This window comes from Nanorana parkeri, unplaced genomic scaffold (assembly GCF_000935625.1).
Source record: "Nanorana parkeri isolate BGI_ZX_2015 unplaced genomic scaffold, ASM93562v1 scaffold601, whole genome shotgun sequence".
Classification (NCBI taxonomy): Eukaryota; Metazoa; Chordata; class Amphibia; order Anura; family Dicroglossidae; genus Nanorana; species Nanorana parkeri.
The window spans coordinates 276006-300448 of record NW_017306869.1 but is presented as its reverse complement, the minus strand read 5'-3'; the positions used below and the strand labels follow the sequence as shown (position 1 = coordinate 300448).

Here is a 24443-nt window from a genome sequence, read left to right as displayed (position 1 = left end):
ATTCTCCCCTAATAACAGGACCCACCATCACTGACAAATGGCAAGCATTTTAAAGCTCCCAGCTCAGACCTGTGATCACAGAGCCTGACAAAGCAGCCTTCTAGTGTTGATCATCTTTGCAGCTCTTTGTATAGTCACATGACACCAAGGCTGACACTGGAAGACTTCACTCGGCCAGACTCTGACCACGGGTCTGAAAAGGAAGCAGCTAGCTACATCTGTTACTAAATGCGGTTACCTGTTCTCGTTGAGGTCTGAATGGTGGAGTACATCTACTCAGAGCTACCAACTCTGCATATCTTATTTTTACTAGCTCAGGGGACAAATGAGTCCCGGGCTCAGTCCTCCCCACTAGCTGATATACTATATTACCAAAAGTATTGGGACGCCTGACTTTACACGCACATGAACTTTAATGGCTTTCCAGACTTAGTCCGTAGGGTTCAATATTGAGTTGGCCCACCCTTTGCAGCTATAACAGCTTCAACTCTTCTGGGAAGGCGTCCACAAGGTTTAGGAGTGTGTCTATGGGAATGTTTGACCATTCTTCCAGAATCGCATTAGTGAGGTCAGGTAGTGATGTTGGACGAGAAGGCCGGGCTCGCAGTCTCCGCTCTAATTCATCCCAAAGGTGTTCTATGGTGTTGAGGTCAGGACTCTGTGCAGGCCAGTCAAGTTCCTCCCCCCCAAACTCCCTCATCCATGTCTTTATGGACTTTGCTTTGTGCACTGGTACACAGTCATGTTGGAACAGGAAGGGCCATCCCCAAACTGTTCCCACAAAGGTGGGAGGATGAAATTGTCCAGAATGTCTTGGTATGCTGATGCCTTAAGAGTTTGCTTCACTGGAACTAAGGGGTCCATCCCAACCCCTGAAAAACAACCTCGCACCATAATCCCCCCCTCCACCAAACTTTACACAATGCAGTCAGGCAAGTACCGTTCTCCTGGCAACCGCCAAACCCAGACACATCCATTGGTTTGCCAGACAGAGAAGCGTGATTCGTCACTCCAGAGAACACGTCTCCACTTCTCTAGATTCCAGTGGCGGCGTGCTTTATACCACTGCATCCGACGCTTTGCATTGCACTTGGTGATATGTAAGGCTTGGATGCAGCTGCTCGCCCATGGAAACCCATCCCATTAAGCTCTCTACGCACTGTTGTTGTGCCAATCTGAAGGCCACACGAAGTTTGGAGGTCTGTAGCTTTTGACTCTGCAGACAGTTGGCGACTTCTGCACACTGTGCGCTTCAGCATGCGCTGACCCTGCTCTGTCATTTTACTTGGCCTACCACTTCGTGGCTGAGTTGCTGTTGTTCCCAGTTGCTTCCACTTTGTTATAATACCACTAACAGGTGACTGTGGAGTATTTAGTAGCAAGGAAATTTCACGGAACACCTGAATCCAATGATTTGGAGGGGTGTCCCAATACTTTTGGTAATATAGTGTATAATTTCTAAAGAGCCACCTTACAAAGACGACTGTGCTTCTTCCCCACAGATCATCCTCCTGTAGACTAATAAGTTCTCACACCAGATTGTTACCCATTTTGCCTCCCACACAGGACAGTTGAACACATGCAGCAAAGCGTGCTACCACCCATTAACTCCCTCTACCTGATCTACCTACGTGTGTGCCCGCCCGTGTTTTCAGATAGAGTTTCATTTGAACTATCCAACAGACATTTTCTAGTGTTAATATAAACTTTTATTGCAAACATGACAATACACAATGGCCTTAATTATTAGAGATTATATTTTTTACATTTCTGAAATATAACTTGTTACTGGAGAAGTAAAATCTTAAGAACGCTGTAACTGCATTTTATGCTTCCTTATCTCAAGGTTAAAAAAAACACAAATATCACACTGTGTCTGGTAGTGTTATCCGCAGTAGATCGGTTTATGGGCTGAATAAGTTAAGTTGCAGGCACTTGACAAAGATTAGGCTTTTGTAAGATCCTGTTATTCTGCTTGTCTGACTACAAGAAGAAAGGTTTGCATACAGCATTGGGGTTTATTTTTATACCCTCTTTGTTAAAGGATAGGTGTACAGTCTGTTAAATGTGACGGCAGACAAGACAACCTTTCCAGTATTCAATCAATACCTTTTTTTTTTTTCACCTCTGCAGTGGCACCTCTACATATAGGGATTACAGCTTCCTGGAGCCATTGGTCCTATAAACTGTCCCCAAGCTGCAGGCAAAGGGGTATTGTCTTCTTCAGACTGACCCTCATCTTCTATAAGATGGTCAGATCCTGCAGCATGGAGACAGCTTGGTGTGTTCATAGGAGCAATGCTAAGCTAAAGAAAAGGATTTGTGCACACTACAATAAAAAAAAAAAACAATTTTAATACAGTAAATATTTTGACTCCAAACTAATTTCCTTTTTTAGAATGAAATAAAGGTAATTTAGCTCGTTTAGTCTTGTATTATGTGACACTGTAATGAAACTATTGGAATATTCATTACAAGCACTATCTACAGTTTGACAGCGAGACTCCTGCTGGAAGCTGCTGTCAACATAAACAGTAGAGCTGGGAGCGTGGCGGCCAAACTGACGACGGAAGATACAGGTGCGCTTTTTTGCTTCTGTTGTTGGCGTAGTCAGATTGAAAATGTAAAGGTGAGGGACTGGCAGGATTTGCAGGTATTGTACAGCAGACAAGTGGCTACACACAAACCTTAAGTTTAGGGGTAATGTACAATGTGATACCCTACGGACAGACACATCTGATTGATTTAGCATTTTGAAAGGTTCCATAGTTATCCTTAAACTACTGAGAGGAAGTCCCTGCCTTATTTTGCAGTCTCTATCAGAAAATACAGTATAGGGAGGCAATATACAGTGTGGCAATGAGAAATTGTACAGGTGGGGGGCTTTAGTTGCTGGCTAGTGATTGGTGTATGGGAGGCTGGAAGCAGCGCACATGTTCTACTGGTGTACTTTCTCCATCTCCTGCCTTCAAGTACTTTTCGAAGATGAAAAATATCTCATCGTTCAGCATCTGGAATTTACGTATGCGTTCCACCATCTTCTTCAAAGGCTGCAAAAGATAAAGGCAACAGTTAAATATGCGACAGGCCACTTTCGCATGGCACAAGCATAAGGTGGTTCTAGGAGGAGCACGGCTTGACTTGTTTTAATGAAGCGATTGTGATCTGATGTTACTTGCTCCGTTCATACCAAGTACAATGCTCTTTACAACACAGACGGGTCTAGGAGATAGCATTCACTTTACATATTTGGGTACCTTGAAGGTTTATGTACACTGGCTCTAAACTAAAAGCACACAAAAAACTGTATGCTTATGAGGCGCACTGACTTGCTTCACATTTACATGGGCTTTTATGGGGCTAAATACAGCTCATACGCAAACACACCCTTAAACTATGGACTACAACTGTTTAAGCCCCCCTTCAAACCTAACACAGATGCTGCGGGGTGTGTTGTGGTGTGCTGTGGTAGGGCAGCCCCTTTATTTGAATGGACTGCCTGGTGCGGCTAAATCACACTGAAAAAGTGCATGCATCTTTTTTAAAAATCTTTTCCCATGGTAATTGGTCACAACACACATGTGATGGCTAGGTGCATCGGAGAACAAGAAGATATAATAGTACAGCTGTGTACTTAACATTGCAACACGCGATATGGGATGGGGGGGCGCCAGCATACATACCACATTCTTGATTATCTCATCCTTGCCATCATGTTTCTGTACTTTCAGCAGATGATAGCAGAAGTCCATAACGTTGAAGCGCCGGTGCTGACCCAAAAGAACAATGATCATACAGCCAGCCCAGTGAAGGCCATCACCAAAACACTGCCTATTAGAAGAGTCAAATATTACTAATGAATTCACGGTACATATACAAACCGCAGAAGGCAACACACTGAACATGTATATAATATTTATTACATGCATTTATATTTTATATAGCGCCAACAATGTATCTACTGCAAATTAACCTACCAGGATGTTTTTGGGGTGTGAGAAGAAACTAGAATACCTAAAAAAAACTGTGCAAGCACAGGGAGAACATGTAAACTTCATGAAGATTGTGTCTTGGCCAGAATTCAAACTGAGGACAAGTGCTAACCACTATGCTGTTCATACGCTATACATGTCTATACTACGATGTACCCCATAGCCAGCAGTCTTTCCCAAAAACGTCCACACATTAAAGGACTTGCATCCTAACTAAAAGCTGGAATAGAACATTCTGCAGTGACCCCCATTATCCTAGGGGGTGACTAATATTCCAAGTGGGTAAAGCAAAACAAACGACAAACGCACTCAACAATTGGAGACTCTCATAGTTTAGAGTTAGGAGCGCACTATAAGAGGTGCCTTGGCGCGGCAGTGCGGCTTACACATCCTTTGCAGAAGACGTGTATCCAAACCTCTGTCATTGTCCTTAGTGGTGAGACAAGTTGTTTTACATGCTAGTTTGTGAGTGTGCCATGATGCCTTTCTACTGTTCTAATATTCCAAGTGCTGGCTACAGTGGATGAACACAAACAGAACAATGATGCTCAAATGTGTCATCATCCAAACAAGCTTGAACTGAGTGCGTCACTCAAAGAGCCCATATAATGCTAAATGGTTCCCTTACACCAATTATCATTCAGGTATTTATTACTTCAGCCGCAGTGAGCCCCAAAATGTTTAAGGGCCTGTTCACACGGCGTCCGTTTTGTGTGCTGACCTGATCCGTACGCTGCTGCACTCAAAATGCATCCCAATGTATCCCTATGTGTTTTATGGGCTACAGTTCTCACGTGCGCAGTCCGTTCAGGTTACGACAGAAAAATACTGCATGTCACATTTTGTATGGTCAGGAAACGGTCCGGAAACGCAAAAACGCACTGCACTGCAGCTTACTGACAGCCCCACTCCCAGTTAAAATGTATTTTTTTTTTTTTGCTGAACGCATCAAAAACGCGGCAAAAACACATAGCACCCTGTCTGCAGATCCGCACCTGATCCGGACCTGAAACTCATGTGAACAGGCCCTCCATGAAGCAGTTTTGATATTAGAAGACAAGTCTGTCTGATAACACATAATGTGACGCAAGATACTTACTCCACGGTGAATTCATGAGCACCCACTGGTATGCAGTAGACAAACTGCATAGCACTCCAGAGTCTATGGAACTCTACGCACTCATCTACATGCATCACACCATTGCTGGGAAGAGGGCCGCGCCAAATAGGATCTTCAAGAAAAGTGCGGACTCGAGTAAGAATAACTTCAAACATCGACAAGCCACAGCAGAGACGTTCTTTGGTCAGTAAATCACCTTCTCTTGCTATGGCAATTTGCTGTAAAAAGGAAGTCCAACATGAAAACTAGCCAATCAGAATACTCAGAACAGCAATAGCAGACTGAGAGTTTAATCTTTATTCTAACACCCTCCAATCTGAATCGTTTGTGTTTGCAGTCACTGAGGACATACCTGAGGAGTCCCTAATCTTTCTAAGAGTGGCACCAGGTGGAGTGGAGCGTACTTTGATTCCAGTCGTTTCATCTTTGCCTCCAGACGTTCCCCTTCTGGAAATCAAAGCATACATATTTATGTCTTAAAGGGAAGCCAGTGTTCTTTCCTTATTATGTTCAATACACAACAATTTGGGTTTTTCATTTCCATTAGGGGAATACGAATCGTTACACATGGATATGACATATACATATATACCATTTGCAGCCAGCAGGGAGAGAGCTATGTTAAGTCTAGCTACTGAAATCTCATTCTTTCTAAAATACTGTACATCTGAATGTGTCAGAGGAAGGAGAACCCCGACCTTGGCTAGCACAGAAGACAAAGTCTTAATTGTGGGATTAACACATGTGATGGAAAGCACAAAGGCACTGCTTTACAAACACATTGTTGTGTACTCTAACATACAGTATGTTTATTTGTAAATGAAAGGTTATACGGTATAAATAACTAAAAGCGTTATAAAACACCAGTTTACTAACCCGTAAATTAAAAGTATAAATGTTTTTCCCTTAAATACATCTATACAAAATATTCATACCATTGCTAACATGCTGTGTATAAGATTAGTTCAGCAGTATCAGTTTTTTTTAAAAACATAACTTTATTCTCACTGTTCAGACATCTTCAATCTCCATCCTCCTCCACCCCAAACACAACATAACTGACCTGCTGTACAGAGCCCCAACCCAAGCTCAATCACTTTCCATCCCTCACAAACCATTCTATACCTGCTGTATAGACGACCCACACTTCCACTGCATATACACCATATTATTTCTGCTAACCAGACACCCCTACCTCAACCCCTGCTATCCCAATCTCACTCCCCTATTCTTTGCCCATTATCAATCCCCCTCCATCCCACACGCCATTATTTTCCCATTATCCAGACATCCTCTCTACTCGCACACAATTCTACTCCTGCTATCTATCTAAACATCCTTCATATGGATCCCTCTCCATCCCACACATGGCATATTATTTCCACTATCCACTTTCCTGCTATCTAAACATCCTCCATCACAATTCCCCTCCACCCCACACACTATTCTAATTCCTTTAACTAGACACCCTCCCATCTCAATCCTTCTCCAACACAACCACACAATTCTAGAATCGCTATCCTGACAGGTTTCCTTCTCAACACCTCTCGGCCCCACTCTATTCCCAGTATCCAGAAATCTTTACATCTCAACGCCCATCCACCACACACACCACTCTATTCCCAGTAACCAGAAATCTTCCCATCTGAAAACACTTCCGCACACACTACTTTCCGCTATCCAGATCTCTTCACACAACCACACCCCACACATACCATTCTATTCCCACTATACACTATTTCCACTGTATATTTGAAATATTTCCATCCCAATACCTTTCCACCCTATACACATGAACGTGAAGTCTCATTTAAATGTTGCAAACAATTCAGTAACTACTTCAGCTCTCCTACCTGTATACCCCTTATGGACCACAGCTATTTGTACATAACCACTGTGGGCTTGTGTATCTGGAGATAATTTTGTATAATGAATACATACATTTTTTTTTTTTTAGATAAACAAGGCTTTGTTTGTTTTGGTGACGAGGGAGCATGGAGCTGGCTTCCAGGCCATTCAGGAAGCCGGGGTGCGGGTAATGACTCACTGCCCGGCTTCCTGATACCGGAGGTTCTGGCATCGGGAACATTTACTATTATCAGTATCAGTGCATCCCTAATTAAATGCTTCATATTCTACAACACTTCTTTCATTTTTCTGTACTGAAAAACATATGCGGTCTAGTTTTTGTTTTTTTTGTTAAAAAAGAAACTATGGCCAAACCTTTTTTTGGTGTTCGTTCTCTTCTGGGTCACGGGAGGACATTTACCAATGTCCTCCTGTGACCCAAAAATTTGCATAAAGCCGAAAGCGCAGAGCCGTGCTGTGGCCGGAAAAGATCCTGACATTGTCGGCATCCACCCCACTACCTGATTGACAGCTGGCTCTGCCTCTCTAGAACCAGAGCTAGCTGTGCCCGCCCCCTCCCCTGTCTGTCCCTTCAGTCAGCACTGTAAGAACAAAAAGGGAAGGGGGGAATCCCTGCGGGGAGCAGTGACTAACAGTCATAACTCTCTGCAGGGAGGTTTGTGAACTGAGTGTTCACAAAACGGTTTGTGATCGCCCATTTCTCAATCTATAGAGCCAACGTGTGACAGCTGCAGTGTCACACATCGACTCTTACTATGGGCATGAGTGTATTTCACACACTCTCCCTAGTTCACCTTTAAAAGGTACCTTCAATGTTCTGTTGCTGAATGTAACCTGTACTGCTGTGGTCAAATGTTGTGCATAGTCATGGCTAATATTTATATTAATGTGAAGTGAGAATTTATATAGTTAATTTCTTTAAGTATTACTAACATTTGTCAGTATAGCAGGTTAATATACTGCCATCTTGTGGTCATTGTGGTTATTGCACCTTCTTTTACTGTGTTCCCTCCCCTTGTGTGTAATGTACTTCCTTTATTGTCCAAGTTGTCTTTTCCGGTGTCATGACTGCCTATAGCGGGGCCACATATAATATGCTCGCTTGGAAACATTATCATCTTTAACCTGCAAATATTGTCTGTTTAATCATCTGCTGCATACACTAAAGAAGTTTGGGGATGAAAAGGTATTTGGTGAGTTCAGCTATCTGATAAGGATTGTATCTGCTTATACAGGCCAGTCATAGGGGTCTCAGCAAGGGATACATCGCTAATACAACAATTGGAGTCAGAATAAATGTAGTGCTCAGTGTAATAGTTCATGTGTGTTCTCTGATCACCAGTTACCACTTCATCCTAACCTCTTGAACAACAAAAAAATAAAAAGTGAAATTTGTAGGAAGGTTAGTGAAAAGCATCTTTTGGTGTTGCACTCACCTTTAACATGGACTCTGGGCAGAATGTTCTGGAAAGGTGCAGCATGGAGCAGGTCACACACTTCTTCTAGTGACTAAGAATAGTTCAATAACATACATTTAGGGAAGATGTCATACTCATACAGGAGAAACATCGGAAAACATACACAGGTATAATCATTTATAATGCGCTGACTGCAGTGATATTAATCTTCTTTTGTTTTATTCTGTCCTGTGCTTCTAGAGCTAGATGATGACAAACAAGAAACATTTCTTTCAATTAGTGTCTAATGTTCTAGCTAAATGAAGCTAAATTGCTGCGCTCCAATGACTAGACTAATTCTGTTGCTACGATACACCGAGCTCTGAAAAGCATGTGATTAGCCAGTCATTTTGTCAGACCCCTCAGCCCATGAAATATAAAATCTCTTGTAATCCCCCAGCATGATTGTTCTTGGATTGGTGTGATCCAGTAAATGCACAATAACGCCCTGCCAAGGTGACGCAGCCACATTTTATAGCGTCACTTGTATCCTGCAGAAACCCTGTCAAGGTCAAGCAGTGCTACACAATTTCCATGCAAACAGCTGAGAGATCAACAGAGAAGAATAGTGAAGCCAGGGCTATTATAGGCACAATTATGAAGACCTGTGGTAGCTGGGGAACTCATTTCTTTTTTATATATCAGCAGAGTAATTATAATCATCATGCTGATGTTGCCCAGCTGTAGCTGCAAACTGAACTCAAAGCAGGTATTAACCACTTCAGCCTTATGGACCTGAGCAAGTTTCACATTTCCACTAGGGGCCTGTTTATTCAGCAGTACCTTTCTTATTATTTAAAGTGACACTAAACTCAGGAGTTAAACCTTAAAAATACATTCAAGTACCTTAACAATTAACAAAAATGTATCTTATTTGTGTATTACTCGGCTCAAATCATCTCTGAATTGGTGCTGACACTGTCCTTCCTTCTGGAGGGTGGCTACGTTTGTTCACCATGGTCCCTGTGGGTGTTGTAAACTAGCCAGCGCTCCAAGCTCACTCCTGTGATGGACTGCAATCTCACATTTAGTTTACTAATTTGTATTTAAATATTAGTCCATCACAGCAGTGAGCTTGGAGCGGTGCCTACTTTAGAACACACACAGGAACCATGGGGAATAAAAGTAACCACCCTCCAGAAGGAAGGACAGTGTCAGCACCAATTCAGAGATTATTTGATGATCTACAGCCGAGTGATACACAAATAAGGTCCAGTATTGTTAATAGTTAAGATACCTGAATGTATTTTAAGATCTAACTCTTGAGATTAGTGTCACTTTAAAATAAAAGAAATACATGTGGGGGGAATTTATCATAGCAATTGCGAGTGTTTGAACTTGCACGGAATATATTTGCGTCAGATTTATATTGCTGGTGTAATGTTGTTGATAAATGAGGTTTAATAGACTCCAGGAAAGAAGACTTGTAACTCCAGGCAAAAAGCTTAACTGTTAAAGAAGTGGTCATGGGGACTTCTCAAGTAGCGATTGTTTTGTTAGGTGATGCTCCAGTTTCAGACAGCCGCAGGACAAGTGCAGATGAAAACACGTGCAAAACACGTGCAGTTGGAAAAGCAGTGCAAGCTCTGGTGAAAACGGGCGCATGTCAAAAGACAGATTTGCACGTTAAAAAAATGATCTAAGAGGCTAAAACTGTCGCAATTGCTTTGATAAATTCCCCCCATTGTTTATAGAGGGACAAACAAGACTTTATATTGGCAATATTGTCTTGCAAAAATATTTTTTCGATGTAATCCATAGACAAAATACTATTTTGATCTGCGTTTGTTTTTTTAGCTGCACTGTAATTAAAAACATTTTTTTTTTTTTGAAATACTGCACATATTCCTTTGTGACCAAAAAAAACTAATAATAGCTAATGGGAGAAGGAATTAATTAGGGCTGACTAAGGGTTAATAGGGTGTAAAACAGAATGATTTGATGAATGTGTTGTTTACATGCAAGGTTATTTAATGGATGTCACATGTAGAATGAATCACACCTTTGATCTACATATGAATGAAATCTTAAGTACAATTTAATACTGATTATTTAACCACTTAAATGTAGAAGATACATCCTAAAAAAGGTAAATAAGGTTTCTAGGACATCTTTTCTAAATTCAGCTTCTCTCCCTTGCTGCCACTAGTACCAGCCTTCAAAATGACTTGGGGGGAAATCGCTATACATTGCATAGAAGGAGAGGCGGTCACAATGCAGCTGCTCCTGTGTAAAATTACACTTGCAGATAATATACAAGTGTCATTGAGCAAAATGGTGTAAAAAAATCGGTTATTTTTTCAAGTAATTGAAAAACTTAAATTTGTTTATAAATAGACATTGTATAAATTCCTGTATCCACCCTAATATTGGCTCTGTAATTCACTGTATTGCACATTGTAAGAGGAAGGCTCTGTTGCTTAGAATGTGCATGTCGTCGGGAGAGTAGAGCACAGGATAACCTCATCAATGTGCTGCTACTCATTCCCAGTTCAAATCACAGGCTGTGGGGGGTCCTGGAACAGGCTGCAGTGTACCCTGAAGGGAGGTCAAAGCCCTGGCTGTGCTGCCTGAACCACAAGACTGGTGAAGGAGAGTTACAAATCCTTTGCTTGGTGAACAGTAAACATTTATATTATTTGTGTATTTACTCATTTCGCTAGAGCTCAACTTTAAAAAAAAAATGAGAACAGTTTGATATTTAAATGGTCTACGAAGCACCATTGCAGCCGATTAAAAATCATTAAACCATTGTGTACATAGGTTAATTTGCATGTTGTTAATGAACACCATCAATTATTAGGACACTTTTCCTGATTTGCACAACCTTTTTCATAATGGGGTCATTCAGAGAAAAAAACCTACATTAGCATCTCATTTATGCTTTTAATAACAGTCAATTAAACAGGAGTTTGTGTGAAGAAGTCATACTGTGGCATGACTGTTACATATTAACACTACCTACTCATCATACAATTGGATTGCACACTTACCTGCATTTATTTTACAACTGTAAACATGGGAAAATGTTTATTGCAGAATGAGACAGCAAACATTAAAAAAAAAAAACGGTATAAAAGGCAATGGCAAGGGTTGCCAAGATTATATGGTGGTATAAGCCATTGGTAGTATGCTAGTATAAACATTTTGCTTTCTGGATGTGACCACATGAAATAGCCTATCAACCATATGATATTCATATTGTAAGAGGAATAAAATGAGTATGAATGAAGAATGTCTGACAGAAATTAGACCAATTCCACTAATAAGAATAACTAACTATAATAAATACTGATGGAAATGGCCAATTATTCTGCACAGAGAACATTTTATCTGGTCATATTCAGACTTGTTTTATGGTTTAGCAAATATGTAACTTGTTTTCTACAGGCAACAGATCAACAAAGAGAACATTCAAAATCCCCACCCATATACTGTTTGTGTGTGTGTGTGTTATATATTTACACACACACTGTATATATATCTATAGATATATATCTATAGATATATATATCTATAGATATATATCTATAGATATATATACAGTGTGTGTGTAAATATATAACACACACACACACAAACAGTATATGGGTGGGGAACCTGGATGTAGCCCAGCAGACTTTGAAACAGAGTCTAATCACTAGGTCAGGAACTTGCAATATGTGCAATAGCTGGTTGTCATGGATTGCTGTACATATTATCTGCACCAGGACGGGAAACTACACAATACCCAACTGGGCGATAAGGGGCCCGAGGGTCTGTCCTTGGGCCCCTTCTATTCTCCATCTACACCTCTTACCTGGGTCAGTTGATAACCTCCCATGGCTACCAATACAATATCTATGATGACGACACCCAAATATATCCCCCCCCCACCCAGTCTCTTCACGTATCACTAATCTACTTACTGACATCTCAGCATGGATGTCACACCATGACCTCAAACTCAATCTGTCCAAAACTGAGCTTATAATATTTCCTCCTCCGACTTCTCCATCACAATCAACAGCACTACAATAAATCCCTCCCGTCAAGCCAGGGTGCTCGGAGTAATCCTTGATCCCGAGTTCTCCTTTCAGCCCCACAGCTAATCACTAACTATATCTTGCCGACTCAACCTCCGTAACATTTGTAAAATACGCCCCTTTTTAACAACCGAAACTGCAAAGCTTCTCATTCACTCCCTTGTAATCTCTTGCCTCGACTACTGTAACTCCCACCTTGTTGGCTTACCTCTAAAACAGGCTACCCTCCCTTCAGTCTTTTATGGCTGCTGCTGCCACTCATCCACCTTACCAACTGGTTGCTCAATGTCTGCCGCCCCTCTTTGCCAATCCCTTCACTGGCTATCAATTGCCCAACTAATAAAATTCAAAATACTAACATCATACAAAGCCATCCACAACTCTGCCCCCGACTGCATCTCCAACCTCATCTGAAAATATAACCCACCGTCCCCTCAAGATCTCCTGCTCTCTAGCTCTTTCATCACCTCCTCTCATGTTCACCTCCTGGACTTTTCCAACAGTGTCTCCCATTTTCTGGAACTCCCTACCCCAATCTGTCCGCTTACCTCCTATGCTTTTCACCTTTAGGTCGATCCTTAAAAACCTATCTATTCAGGGAAGCCTATCCCACCTCAACATAACTGCCCTTTTACTTCTTCCATTAACTCAATCTAAACATTTATTACCTTTTGTATCACTTGCCCTCCTACTAGATTGTAAACTCTCACGAGCAGGGCCCTCCTAACCCTACTGTACTGAAGCTGTATTGTAATTGTACTGTCTCCCCCATTTTGTAAAGCGCTGCACAAACAGTTGGTGCTATATAAATCCTGCATAATAATAATATGGTGTCAAGGATTAAAGTACATAGTATATGCACTATGATGGGAAACTACAAAATACCAAACTGAGCAATAATATGGGGTCATAGATTAGTGTACATACCAGGCTCTGTTCAATGAGAAGACAGAAGAGCAGAACATTGCCCACTTCCCTCAGATTCTGGAAGCACACGGTCTTCAGCTCAGCATATTCCACTATGTCCTTCAGCTGATGATGGAAGAACTCCAAGATGCCTAATATAAGAGTTCAAAAATAAATATACATGAACTTATTTATAGTCAGTTTCTGCTTAAAAAAACAAAGGAAAAAGGTGAAGGAAAGTACCAAAATGAAGGAAATGCATAGTAAGTGTATTTTATAAACTGTTGACAGCCTTGGGATTTTTAATACTTGGACATTCATGGTTTAAATCCTATTTGTTAGTGCCTCCTGTTATTCCCCGGGCCCTTCACCAAAGTATGCTCTGCTATATGGGGCTTCCAGCATATAAACTCCCCCACATAACAGTGCTCGGGCTTGAGCGCCCATTTACCCAAGGTGGACTCCTGCAACAGCGGGGTAGCAAGGTAGCATGGATTGGTAAGTACACTTAGCTAAAGGGGTGGGGTATCTGGAGGAATCTAAATGGGTCAGTGACAGTGTTTCCAAAAGTAAAAGCTGCAATGCCTGAGTACTGCAGGTGTTAGAAAGTCTGCAAAAATGAATGCTTTATAAGCATGAGCAAAAAAAGAGAATTGAGATACAATACATTAAAATAGTACAACTGAGAGAAGAATTGTTCAGGTCAGAATGTGAATTCTTATAATTTCAATGAAATGCAGTTATTTTATGGACAGGACAGATATTCAAATATATGCACCTGTGATACTGTGAAAAACAAGAAACTGAAGCACATGCTTGTTCCAGGCCAATGACTTAATGGGTAGTGATACAAGGATAAGGTTCACAACCCAGATATTGCACCTTCAAAAACAGGTTAGCAATGGCAGCTCCCTAGTTTTATCCTGAAAGGTTCCTTTTAATTTCAGTTGTTGAGGGCGTCTATCAGATTAAGATTTCTGGACTTCAGTGGAGACTGGTGTCTTAGTTCCAGTGAAACAGGTTAAATTCACATGTGCAAAGTAATGGAAATCCTGAAAACAAAATGTCTCTGGAACATTAGATTTTTTTCTAACATGAAAATCTGGTTTCTTTTTATAGTTTGTGATTACACGGGGGAACCCAAACTGACTAAAGACTGATAAATTGATTATAATAGGTTTACAATGAATCTGGCATTGGCTTTGTAAGTGACATGATTGAATTAAAAAGAGTCCTTTAACACTGTCATTCCTTCTGGAGGGTTGCCACTTTTGCTTCCCATGGTCCTTGTGTGTGTTGTAAAGTAGCCACCACTCCAAGCTCACTTCCATGATACACTATACGTTCAACACAAGTTAGTAAACTAAACGTGAGATTGTAGTCCATCACAGGAGTGAGCTTGGAGCGGTGGCTACTTTACAACACACCATGGGACCATGGGGAACAAAAGTAGCCACCCTCCAGAAGGAAGGACAGTGTCAGCATAAATTCAGGGATGATTTGAGTATCTACAGCCGAGTGATACACAAATAAGATACATTTTTATTAACAGTTATGGTACTTGAATGCATTTTTAAGATTTAACTCCTGAGTTTAGGGTCACTTTAAAGATTTGTTATTTGTTAATGCTGACAAGTAAGGTGTGAGTTATAATGAACTGTCTAACATCTTTTCAGCTCATAACTTTGCTGCTCTCATTTTATGAGGATGAAATGTAACGTTTCAGGCTTGAACAATGTGTTTTTTTATGGTAATTGCTAAAGGAGCTTGTAGTAATTATTTCATTCTATAAAGATAATTGTATTTTCACAGCTTCACACTGAAACACAAGTGGCAGCTACAGCAACTATGGCTATAGCAATACTCTATTAAAAGTGACCTGTGTCATGAGCAGCTTTTGTATCCATTGTCATTCTCCTCCAAGTACTCATGTCAAACCCGATGTTACAGACAATGGAGGTGCAATGGTCAAGTATTACCTATAGCAACTAGTCACTTCATTCTGAATATTAGATTTTAGGAGAGTTGTAAAATCTGAATTTTACATATCACAAAAATTGGTAAACCTAAAGGAAACTATACCAAACAATACGCAAGACATTGCAAAAAGTTATTAAACTGGAACAAGACACTTTTCCTCTCATTCATTGTGTGTTGCTAAATTATACACATTAGCAGTTTTAAGCACGTTAATTGGCTTTGTTAGTTCCTCGCAAACTACTAATTTGTACTTGGCATAGTTTGTAATTATCCATTTTTTCAAGCTTCAACCTTGTAACTTCAAGTTTTGATCCTTTAATCCAGAGATAATCACTAATCTGAATTGCATCAATTCATTCAGAAAGGTTGACAAAGCAATAACTAGGAAAAGACAAGGTGTAAAACCCTATAAGGCTTAACTGTTACACACTGCAGTTAGCAGTCCATGTATTTTTAACAGGAACCATTTACAGTCATTGAATGTGGCTTTTCTTGACATTAATTATGCTTTCCACACATGTGCCCCTCAGGAGGTTGCATGCCACATCCCATGATTGCAATCATGTAAGGTTTATGATCTCTGTTGAGTATTATTCCTGCTCTATGCAAAATATATCCAGAAACATACAGGATTAGCACAAAGGATTAAGACCTTAGCCCCATCTCCCTCTCACAAATCCCCTCAGAAGGGCTCACACGACAGATGACACATTTTAGCTGTTTATGCCTGATATTTCATTACAAAAAAACAAAACAAATGCATCTGTAAAACTGGCCTTTAGGTATACATCAAAAAACAAAACAAAAAAACAAAAACAAAAACAGAAGCAGATTTCCAGTTTAATAGGCAAATAAAATGCAAAATAAGATCTGTTTCCTATGTTGTCTGCAGCTGTGGTCATAGAAGAATCATTGATCAGTAGTACACAAATCAAGATCAAACACTACACCTGCTCATATAGAAGTACACCTAATTTTAGACAATCGGACCGTAATATATGAAGCCTACTATGGATGACCATAGGCTGGCAGATCACAGATCAAACACTACACCTGCTCATATAGAAGTACACCCAACTTTAGACAATCAGACTATAAATATATGAATCCTATTATGGATGACCATAGGCTGGCAGATCACAGATCAAACACTACACCTGCTCATATAGAAGTACACCTAACTTTAGACAATCAGACCATAATATATGGAGCCTACTATGGATGACCATAGGCAGGTAGGCAGGCAGGCAGCTCTATCGCATTGAGGGATGGAGAGTTATCTGCTAGCAAGCAAGGTGTCAGAACGTTGACTTTTCATTTTCACTCATCTAAACAAGGATTCAGCCTTCATGCAGGCCACCTGGAGGTCAGAGAAGGCCTGAAATTTCTATTGAGGAGCACTACAAGTGTAAAGGTGCCCATACACTGTGCGATTATTGCACGATAATCGCGGGAAATCCCGCGATCGTACGATAATCGCAAAGTGTATGGAAGACGTGCGACCGTTTTTACTGTACGGCCGCACGTCTTTTGTCTAGGGAGCACGCTAGAAAACCAGCCGTAAATCGTACGATTTTCGGCTGGTTTGAACGGTGCTCAGGAGACAAATGCCGAAACGCGCACACTGCCCGTTTAGCATTGCGGTCATCGGAAGCCCGCCCCTTAGGGGGGGCGGGCTTGCGATGATCGAGAGTACGATCTGCCTGTCCAAGATGGGCAGATCGGACGTTTTTTAAATTACTTTACAACCATCGCAAGACTAAGGTCTTGCGATGGTTGTAAAGTGTATGGGCACCTTAAGTGAAGACTCCTATTTTTACAGTACTACTCACAGTTAAACTGGAACTATAGGCAAACAAAAATATATTGAAATACATTTATAGGAGTGTTGCATGACAAAATGTTTGTAATTCAGTTAATCTACTCTTGTGATTCACACATACCTCCCAAACTGCATTGTCAGGAAAATTACAACACTATTCACTACTGCAGCTATTCACTGCTGCAGCTTTGTGCCATTTACCTGATCATTGGACTTGGCAACAAGTCCTTGCTGTACTTTTCTGCAACCACCCTGACCACATCCTAGTCAAACTCCCATTGCCAAAGTACAGAAAATATTACATTAGAATGAGAGTGATGTGGAATAAAAGAGAGCCTGTCTCACAATTCTAAGCTACTCATTGACAGCCTGATCTGTAGGGTTTTGGGGGAAGATAATGGAAAAACTTAGAAATTAACTTTCAGTTCAGCTTTAAGTGCATCAGAACAAGGCATGTGCAAAGTCTATTTTCTTCAGAAAGCAGTCACAGCCTGAGTAAAAAAGCCTGCCCCCTGCACGCATTCTGCAAAGGAAAATCCTTGCACTATGCGTGGAAGCAGAGGTTTTTCTACAGGGATCCGACATGCCCCCTGCTGAGTAAGAGCTACAGCTCTCTAGTCCCAAAGGTAGAAAACTCCCCCCACAAAGAGTGGTGTGAATTCAAAAGTGGTACCACTCTTGAAGGTAAGTTCCTTTAAAGGGAGGAACCAGAGGGTTAATACCCCCGCCTTAGACAGTTGTACCTGAAATAGGTATCCCCCATTGTAAGATTTCCCTTTACTTCTTCTTCTAGGGACTTGGCTTTACCCTCCCTTTTTTTCTCAGTCACAATGGTCACCAGTAGAAACAGAGGATGATATCCCAAATGGGGGGACAGATGACCGCAATGCAAACTTGACAGAAAGTCTAACCCTTCCCCACGCTACCCAAAGTTTAAAAAAGGTTCTGCGTGCAGATATACTTTAAAGGGCAAATCCAGGCAACAGGTGAAAGCAATAACGGCATGGTTTACCTTATTGTGTTAGTAGCTTACTGGGTTGAAATCAGAGTGTTTACTCTAAATACACTAATCATTTTTGCGAGGGAGCAAGCAAGGTGTTCCATGATCACCAGATTACTGACAAAAGGGATTGGGGTGGACAAGTGTATTAACAATGCATGAATGAAAAATGTAAGTAATGAGCAGGTAGGCTGTGCCCCCCAGTATGCATCTCAAGGCTTCATTTTCTGTTTGGACTGAAGTATGTTTAGGAAGTCTGTAGTATATGCTGGGAAATTTCTGCAATGTCATACAAAGCTCTCAAATACATAAAAAATGTGTTAGGTTCCAGTAAATGGGCACACTTCTTATTAATATTAAATAGTATCAATAGTATAATCTAAAATGTAGCTTTAAAATAACTCTAAAAAGTCGTTACACGGTGTCACAGTTGCATGCTTCCTCTACTCACTACACCAGCGGTAGCAAACCTCGGCCCTCCAGCTGTGGTGGAACTGAAAATCCCATGAGGCATTGAAAGATTCTCACAGCCACAGATATCCTGAAGAGAGATGCTTCATGGTATTTGTAGTACCACCACAGCTGGAGGGCCGGAGGTTTGCTACCCCTGCACTACACACTGGTTTACAATGTTGGGACAAGGTCCCCTGGCACCCAAGGGGATGATGCATAGTGCGTCCCTGTGGAATGAAGGAGTTAATAAAATAATTAGGGTTAGCTGTCCATTTATTCTGCAATGTATCCTTTTATTAAGACGCTAGAATCATGTTTCTGGTACAAAACATTCAGATGAATATATTGACAGATAGTCCATTGAACAAAAGTAAAGAGAATCTAAAATGAACATTATTTAAAAAAAAAAAAAAAGATTAACAAAACAAATGTGTGTCTTAACTATAAAATCAATTTCTTGGAATACATCACAAGACATAGGGAGTTAAATCTTGAACAAATGTATTATGCAGCTACCTTTAGGTGATTAGAAACTTGTAAATCAAAGCTGTTAAGACAGCTCTGTATAACCACTCCCAGTCTGACCCATTTTTGTAGCAATCAGTGCGAGCTTAGATCACAGAAAACCAAAGGGGAGGGTCCCGTGTCATATGATGTACTCCAAGAAATACATTTTAAAAGATCTGACAAAAATCATGTTCTTATTCATACATTACTGGACACAGGAAGTTAAAAACGGATGGGACGTCCAAAAGCCGTCAAAAGGGTTGGGCAACACCGCAACAATAGCTAACAGGCCCATGAAAACAACATCAATCAAAAACAGCCAGCAACTTTAACAGAAAGGGCCCACAGCTCAGAGGGCTAGTTGAAGAAGCCTGTGACCGATGCTAGCATCTGCAAGTCTGAATGTCCAACTGGTAACGCTTGTGCAGTGTGAACAGAAGACCAGGTGGCAGCCTTGAGGTGCCCATTCACTGGTCGAATTTCAGCTGGTTTTTAATGTACCGAGTAAAAATTCACAGTGTGTGGGGCTGTCGGCTCCCTTTCAGCCGGCATTCCTCAATCAGGTAATCGAAAGAGCTGGCTGGAAATTTTCAATCGATCCTAGCTGGCAGTCAATGAGCTGCCCGCTCTGCTCGGGTATACAATGCAAACAGTGGGATTCCACGATCAACATGCTGTTTGTGCTGATGGAGGAATCGGGTCAATTGTTTTTGTTTAGCAGGCAGGTTGAATGACAAAAATGGATGTGTGTGACCAGCCTTACAGATTTGCATACTGAAGTCTGATGCTGAAAGGCCCAAGAACTACTAAAGCTCCTAGTAGAATGAGCCTTTACCTAAAAAGGGGGAAACATTTACCCGTTGGTTCATAGGTCTGACTGATATTTTGCCGAATCCACCTAGTCACAGTGAAACAAGAAGCTGTCCCATACAGGGACATTGAGGAATGACAAAGAGGGAGTCAGACTTGTGGAAAGAAGTTGCAGCAGAGGTAAACTTGAACAGCCTGAACCATGACCAAACACTGGATAGAAACGTCTTTAGGATGTTTGGGTGCAGGACATAAGGATGGTAAAACAATGTCCTGGTTAAAGTGGAAGGCAGAGGCCACTTTAGGAAGAAAGGAGGCCTTAGGTCTTAGTACTACCTTATCCTTGTTCATAACCACAAAGTGCTCTTTACATGAGAAGGTGCCACCGCAAACACACCGGGCAGAAGAAATCAAGCCTCTGAGCAAGTAGGTAGAGAGGAGTGTCTCTGAAAGATTTTAAAGGGCAGCTTCTGCAGAGAAGACAGAACTAGCGGAGATCCCACAGATTTAACGGAGTGGGTAAAGGGTGTCAACATGATCGACCCTCTGCATAAAGGCCTACACTAGAGAGTAAAAGGCAAGTGGAGTCTGGAAAGAAATCGTCAAGACAGACATTTTGCCCTTGAAAGACCTAAAGGCTAAATTCTCGTCTAGACCAGACTGGTGGAAAGATAAGATGTACTTCATTGCTTTGCACCATGTGAAATAAGCATTCCAAATGTGATGGTAGACCTTGCAGGAGGTAAACTTCCTAGCTTTCAGAATCATAGTGATGACGTGAATAAGAGGCCTCTGCTCTTCAAGATCTGTGCTTTAACAACAAGGCTGTTAAAAGCAGCAACAGAAAAGCAAGGTGAAATATCAGTCAGTGACCCGGAAGTGCCCAACAAGAGTCTGCCAGGAGTTGGACTATGCCCAGCTACTATGATGTCCTGGGCCAGTTGGGAGAAATAAAGATAACTGGAATGGTCTCGGTCTTGATCCTGTGAATGAGGCGAGGCAAGAGTTTTAGAGGAGGGAAAGAGTAGGATAAGGCTGAACTGATTTCACAGAGTAACCAAGGCACCAATGGCGAAATTTGTTGTTGGCACTCGCAACGCCTGGAATGGCCTGCCAAGGAGGAAAACGATCCAGATAGCTGCTGTTAGTGCTGCACTGACTGTCAGGAGCATTTAGGAAAATTTGCTTGGAGTCTTCAGCACAAAGTGAAGAAAAAGGATGTACTTCTATCTGAGCAGATCATTTAGGGTCACTAGCAAAAATCTGAGGCAGGCTGGGAGTGGAGGGGCTATACAGGGCTGTCCTCATGGCTTTGAACTCCAGTGTTCAATTACCTGACGTTAGCTGCATAACCTATCGCAGTGGTGGCGAACCTTGGCACTCCAGCTGTTTTGGAACTACAAGTCCCATGAGGCATTGCAAGGCTCTGACAGCCACAGACATAACTCCCAGAGGCAGATGCATTCTGGGATTTGTAGTTTTGGAACAGCTGGAGTGCCAAGGTTCGCCACCACTGACCTATCCATTCAAGATTTAACTCCCTGTGTCCTGTGATGTACGAGCAACAAAAACAGCTTTTTAAGCGAGTGCCAAGAAAGAGTGTAGGGGAAAAAAACAAACAAACCCTGATTAGGCATTTCTAAAGTGCATGTAAGCTGCAATTTAAACCAACAAATAATTTTGGCACCAAAAAGTAATTCTCGCTTTCCTTCCTCTGCATATGTATTCCCAATGCATTAGCAAGAGATATTACCTTCTCAGATGCCTTGATGAACAGAAAATTACATCGAGCACCCAGCCTCAGATCAGCAAGGTGACCACTAAAGCGGCGTAATATGGGCCAAACCCCCATCAAAGACAAAAGCCACAACCATCCAGCCCACAACTTTTTGGAAATTATCCACTCTCCTACCTACCCTGCAAGGGACTCTGTGAAGGACTCTACCAATGCCAAACTAGCTGCCTTTTGTCAGTACAACAGAGTAGTCACTAAATTTGCATAATTTAAAAAGATACAGTATAATGATTTCATGTAAACGTTGGAACTCAGAGGCAGTAAACACCTGTCAGAAATAATATAATAATAATAAAAGTCAATTTATTGAAAGCACACACATTAGTAAAAAAAAAAAAAAAAAAACACATTCACTATAACACCACACCATTAAGTCTTTCAAAATGTAGCTCTGCCTGAAGCTTATCTGTAATATAAAGTTCAGGGGTGTCAAACTCAATTTCATTGCGAGCCACATCAGCAATATGGTTGCCCTCATAGGGCCAGTTGTATCTGAAAGACTACTGCATATAAATGTATCTACTCTATCATATTCAATCATTGCCTCTGCATTCGATTATTACTGGTTTTAGTAATAACTTAACAACTAGCTCTGAAAGTAGAAGTCTAGGAAAAAGAATTGGCAATTAGTGTAATAGTGCAGACTGTCAGGTGGCTGTGCAGGTTCTATGGCAGGCCATATGGGGTCTCTGGTTGGCTGTGTGGAGTCTCAGGTGGCTGTGCGGGGTCTATGCTAGGCTGCACAGACTCTCAGGTGGGTTGTGCCGGGTCTTAAGGGTTGTGCAGTCTCACCGGGGCTCTCGGTGGGTGCGGGCAGCGTGAATCCACAAGAAGAAGTAGATTCGCTGCCGGCGCTGTAAACAGGTTCCACGATTCACAGGAAGGCTTCAGGGACCTTGCTGGGCGAATTTTTACAGTGCCGGCTTCAGCTTAAAAATTAAAGCTGCAGGAGAGGTGCGAGGGCCATAAGAAATGGCCTGGCGGGGTGGACATCATGACACATGTGATACAGATGTTCTTGGAGCTGTAGGTGGGAACAAGTTTTTTAAAGACAAGAAAGTAAAGCATAACGCACCTGGGGATCCATACTCATGTCTGGGCAGCCTGCAGATTTTTGGCATCACTTCCATAAGAGTGTTCACATACTGCAGAATTGTGCCTTGTAACTGCAAGCAAAAAGGCCAAAATTAGACAAAGCCAATAAAACACATTTATACAACATTCCGAAAGAAACAAAAACGGTATATGGCCAAACAGATTGTACAGTGTCTGTGAAGGTTCACATTCATCCAAGTCATGGCAATCTGTAAAAGATAAGTCAAAGCAACTGGACTTGCTGTATTTTTCTTGAAGACTTTTCACTGGTCTTTGAGAAAGCTGGTTGGATGACCAGTCAAACGTCTTCAAGAAAAATACAGCAAGTATTGAGCCCTTTAACAGGGAAGAGAACTACACATCTTTACCTATCGTGAGTTCATATAATTTCACAGATGCCAACGAGTTTGTTGTAGCTTAAGTGCCACTCATTTATCAATATTCACTTATGTCAATGAGAAAAAATAAAAAGTGTTTGAATTAGAAACAGTGTTTTAGACTCCGGATGAAAAACAGTCCATGTGGTACACCACTTAGGAACAGAAGTTCTAAAACTAGCTTGCAAATGATTCAATTTGTGCTCCTTACTGAAAGGACTAGGATGATGTTCCCTCACTTTTTGTCCTGGTGATATAATAGGAACCGAATGCTGTCTCCCCAAAGTGTCAGTAAATCCTAGGTCTGCCAACTGTCACCTTAAACTTTACACCATCACCTTACTTTTTGCTGAAAGAGGAGGTAGCACCTGTGATACTATCACTTATAGCTTGGGGTGATATAATAAATTTACGTCCTATTTACATTCTTTTTAACGTAATACGAACTTTCCATTTTCTTTTTTGCTACCTATGTGCCATTGTGGAGCAATCTACAATGGATTAGCGACCTATACCCTTACCTTATGTTCCAGTTACAACTATTAGCAGCAGTATTTCCCCTAACTTTCTGTGCTACTGACAACTATCATTGATATAAGAAGTGAGGAAAAATCTACCCAGCAGGGCCCTAGGCAGCATTGAAGACCTAACAGAGGCTCTTACTCTTCCCCACTCTATTCAAAACATAAAAAAATGGGCCGTCCATACATTTGTCAGCTTTGATATACTCACCAGGCTTTTCACAACTTTCAGCAATTCCTCCATCACCACTGCAATGCCTTGATATCCTAGGAGGCGGCAGATCACTTTAAAATGAGGAGGGCCCACAAAGTTTCTGTATGTACTGAAAATGCTGCTGTATGCATGGTTAAGAGTCTGTAGAAACAGAACAAAAAGTGTTGATTATATAAGAAATATCTGTTGTTCATGAGCTCCATTTTAGCAGAGAAAATAAATTATACAGAGAAGAAATACATGTTATGTAAATGAAACTACAGAAAACAGAATTTCAGCAATATTAGCCTATCATTATGCCGCTTAATCTCCTTTTTTCATAGGAGTACTGTGTCCTTTAGTGACGCAAGGGTCAGAAAATGGAACCATGGCATGCAGAAAACACAGGCATTTGACACTCTTGGATGTGTCAAACGCTGAAGAGACTAGGGCTGGAATGAAGCAAAAATAGAAGAAGTCGACTGCAAATGAGGCGAATATAAGGGCTGTTCTATTTTTGG

The 24443-nt window shown here is 41.3% G+C and overlaps 2 protein-coding genes across 3 annotated transcripts in view; one reads left to right on the top strand and one right to left on the bottom strand.

Annotated features, from left to right (window-relative positions):
• The window catches only part of NIPA2 (non imprinted in Prader-Willi/Angelman syndrome 2), a 37784-nt gene extending 22123 nt beyond the window's left edge, over positions 1-15661 (top strand). The window contains exon 7 of the mRNA XM_018562812.1: positions 15646-15661. The gene's annotated coding sequence lies outside the window, so the exon portion shown is untranslated. The remainder of the gene's footprint in view (positions 1-15645) is intronic.
• The window catches only part of CYFIP1 (cytoplasmic FMR1 interacting protein 1), a 92258-nt gene continuing 70611 nt past the window's right edge, over positions 2797-24443 (bottom strand). For both annotated transcript variants that reach the window (XM_018562810.1, XM_018562809.1), the window contains exons 24-31: positions 23941-24084; positions 22812-22902; positions 13391-13521; positions 8418-8490; positions 5465-5559; positions 5092-5330; positions 3684-3831; positions 2797-3050 (exon numbers count right to left, since the gene is read on the bottom strand). In XM_018562810.1, the coding sequence (XP_018418312.1) occupies positions 2886-3050; positions 3684-3831; positions 5092-5330; positions 5465-5559; positions 8418-8490; positions 13391-13521; positions 22812-22902; positions 23941-24084 (1086 nt within the window). In that variant the 3' untranslated portion in view covers positions 2797-2885. The remainder of the gene's footprint in view (positions 3051-3683; positions 3832-5091; positions 5331-5464; positions 5560-8417; positions 8491-13390; positions 13522-22811; positions 22903-23940; positions 24085-24443) is intronic.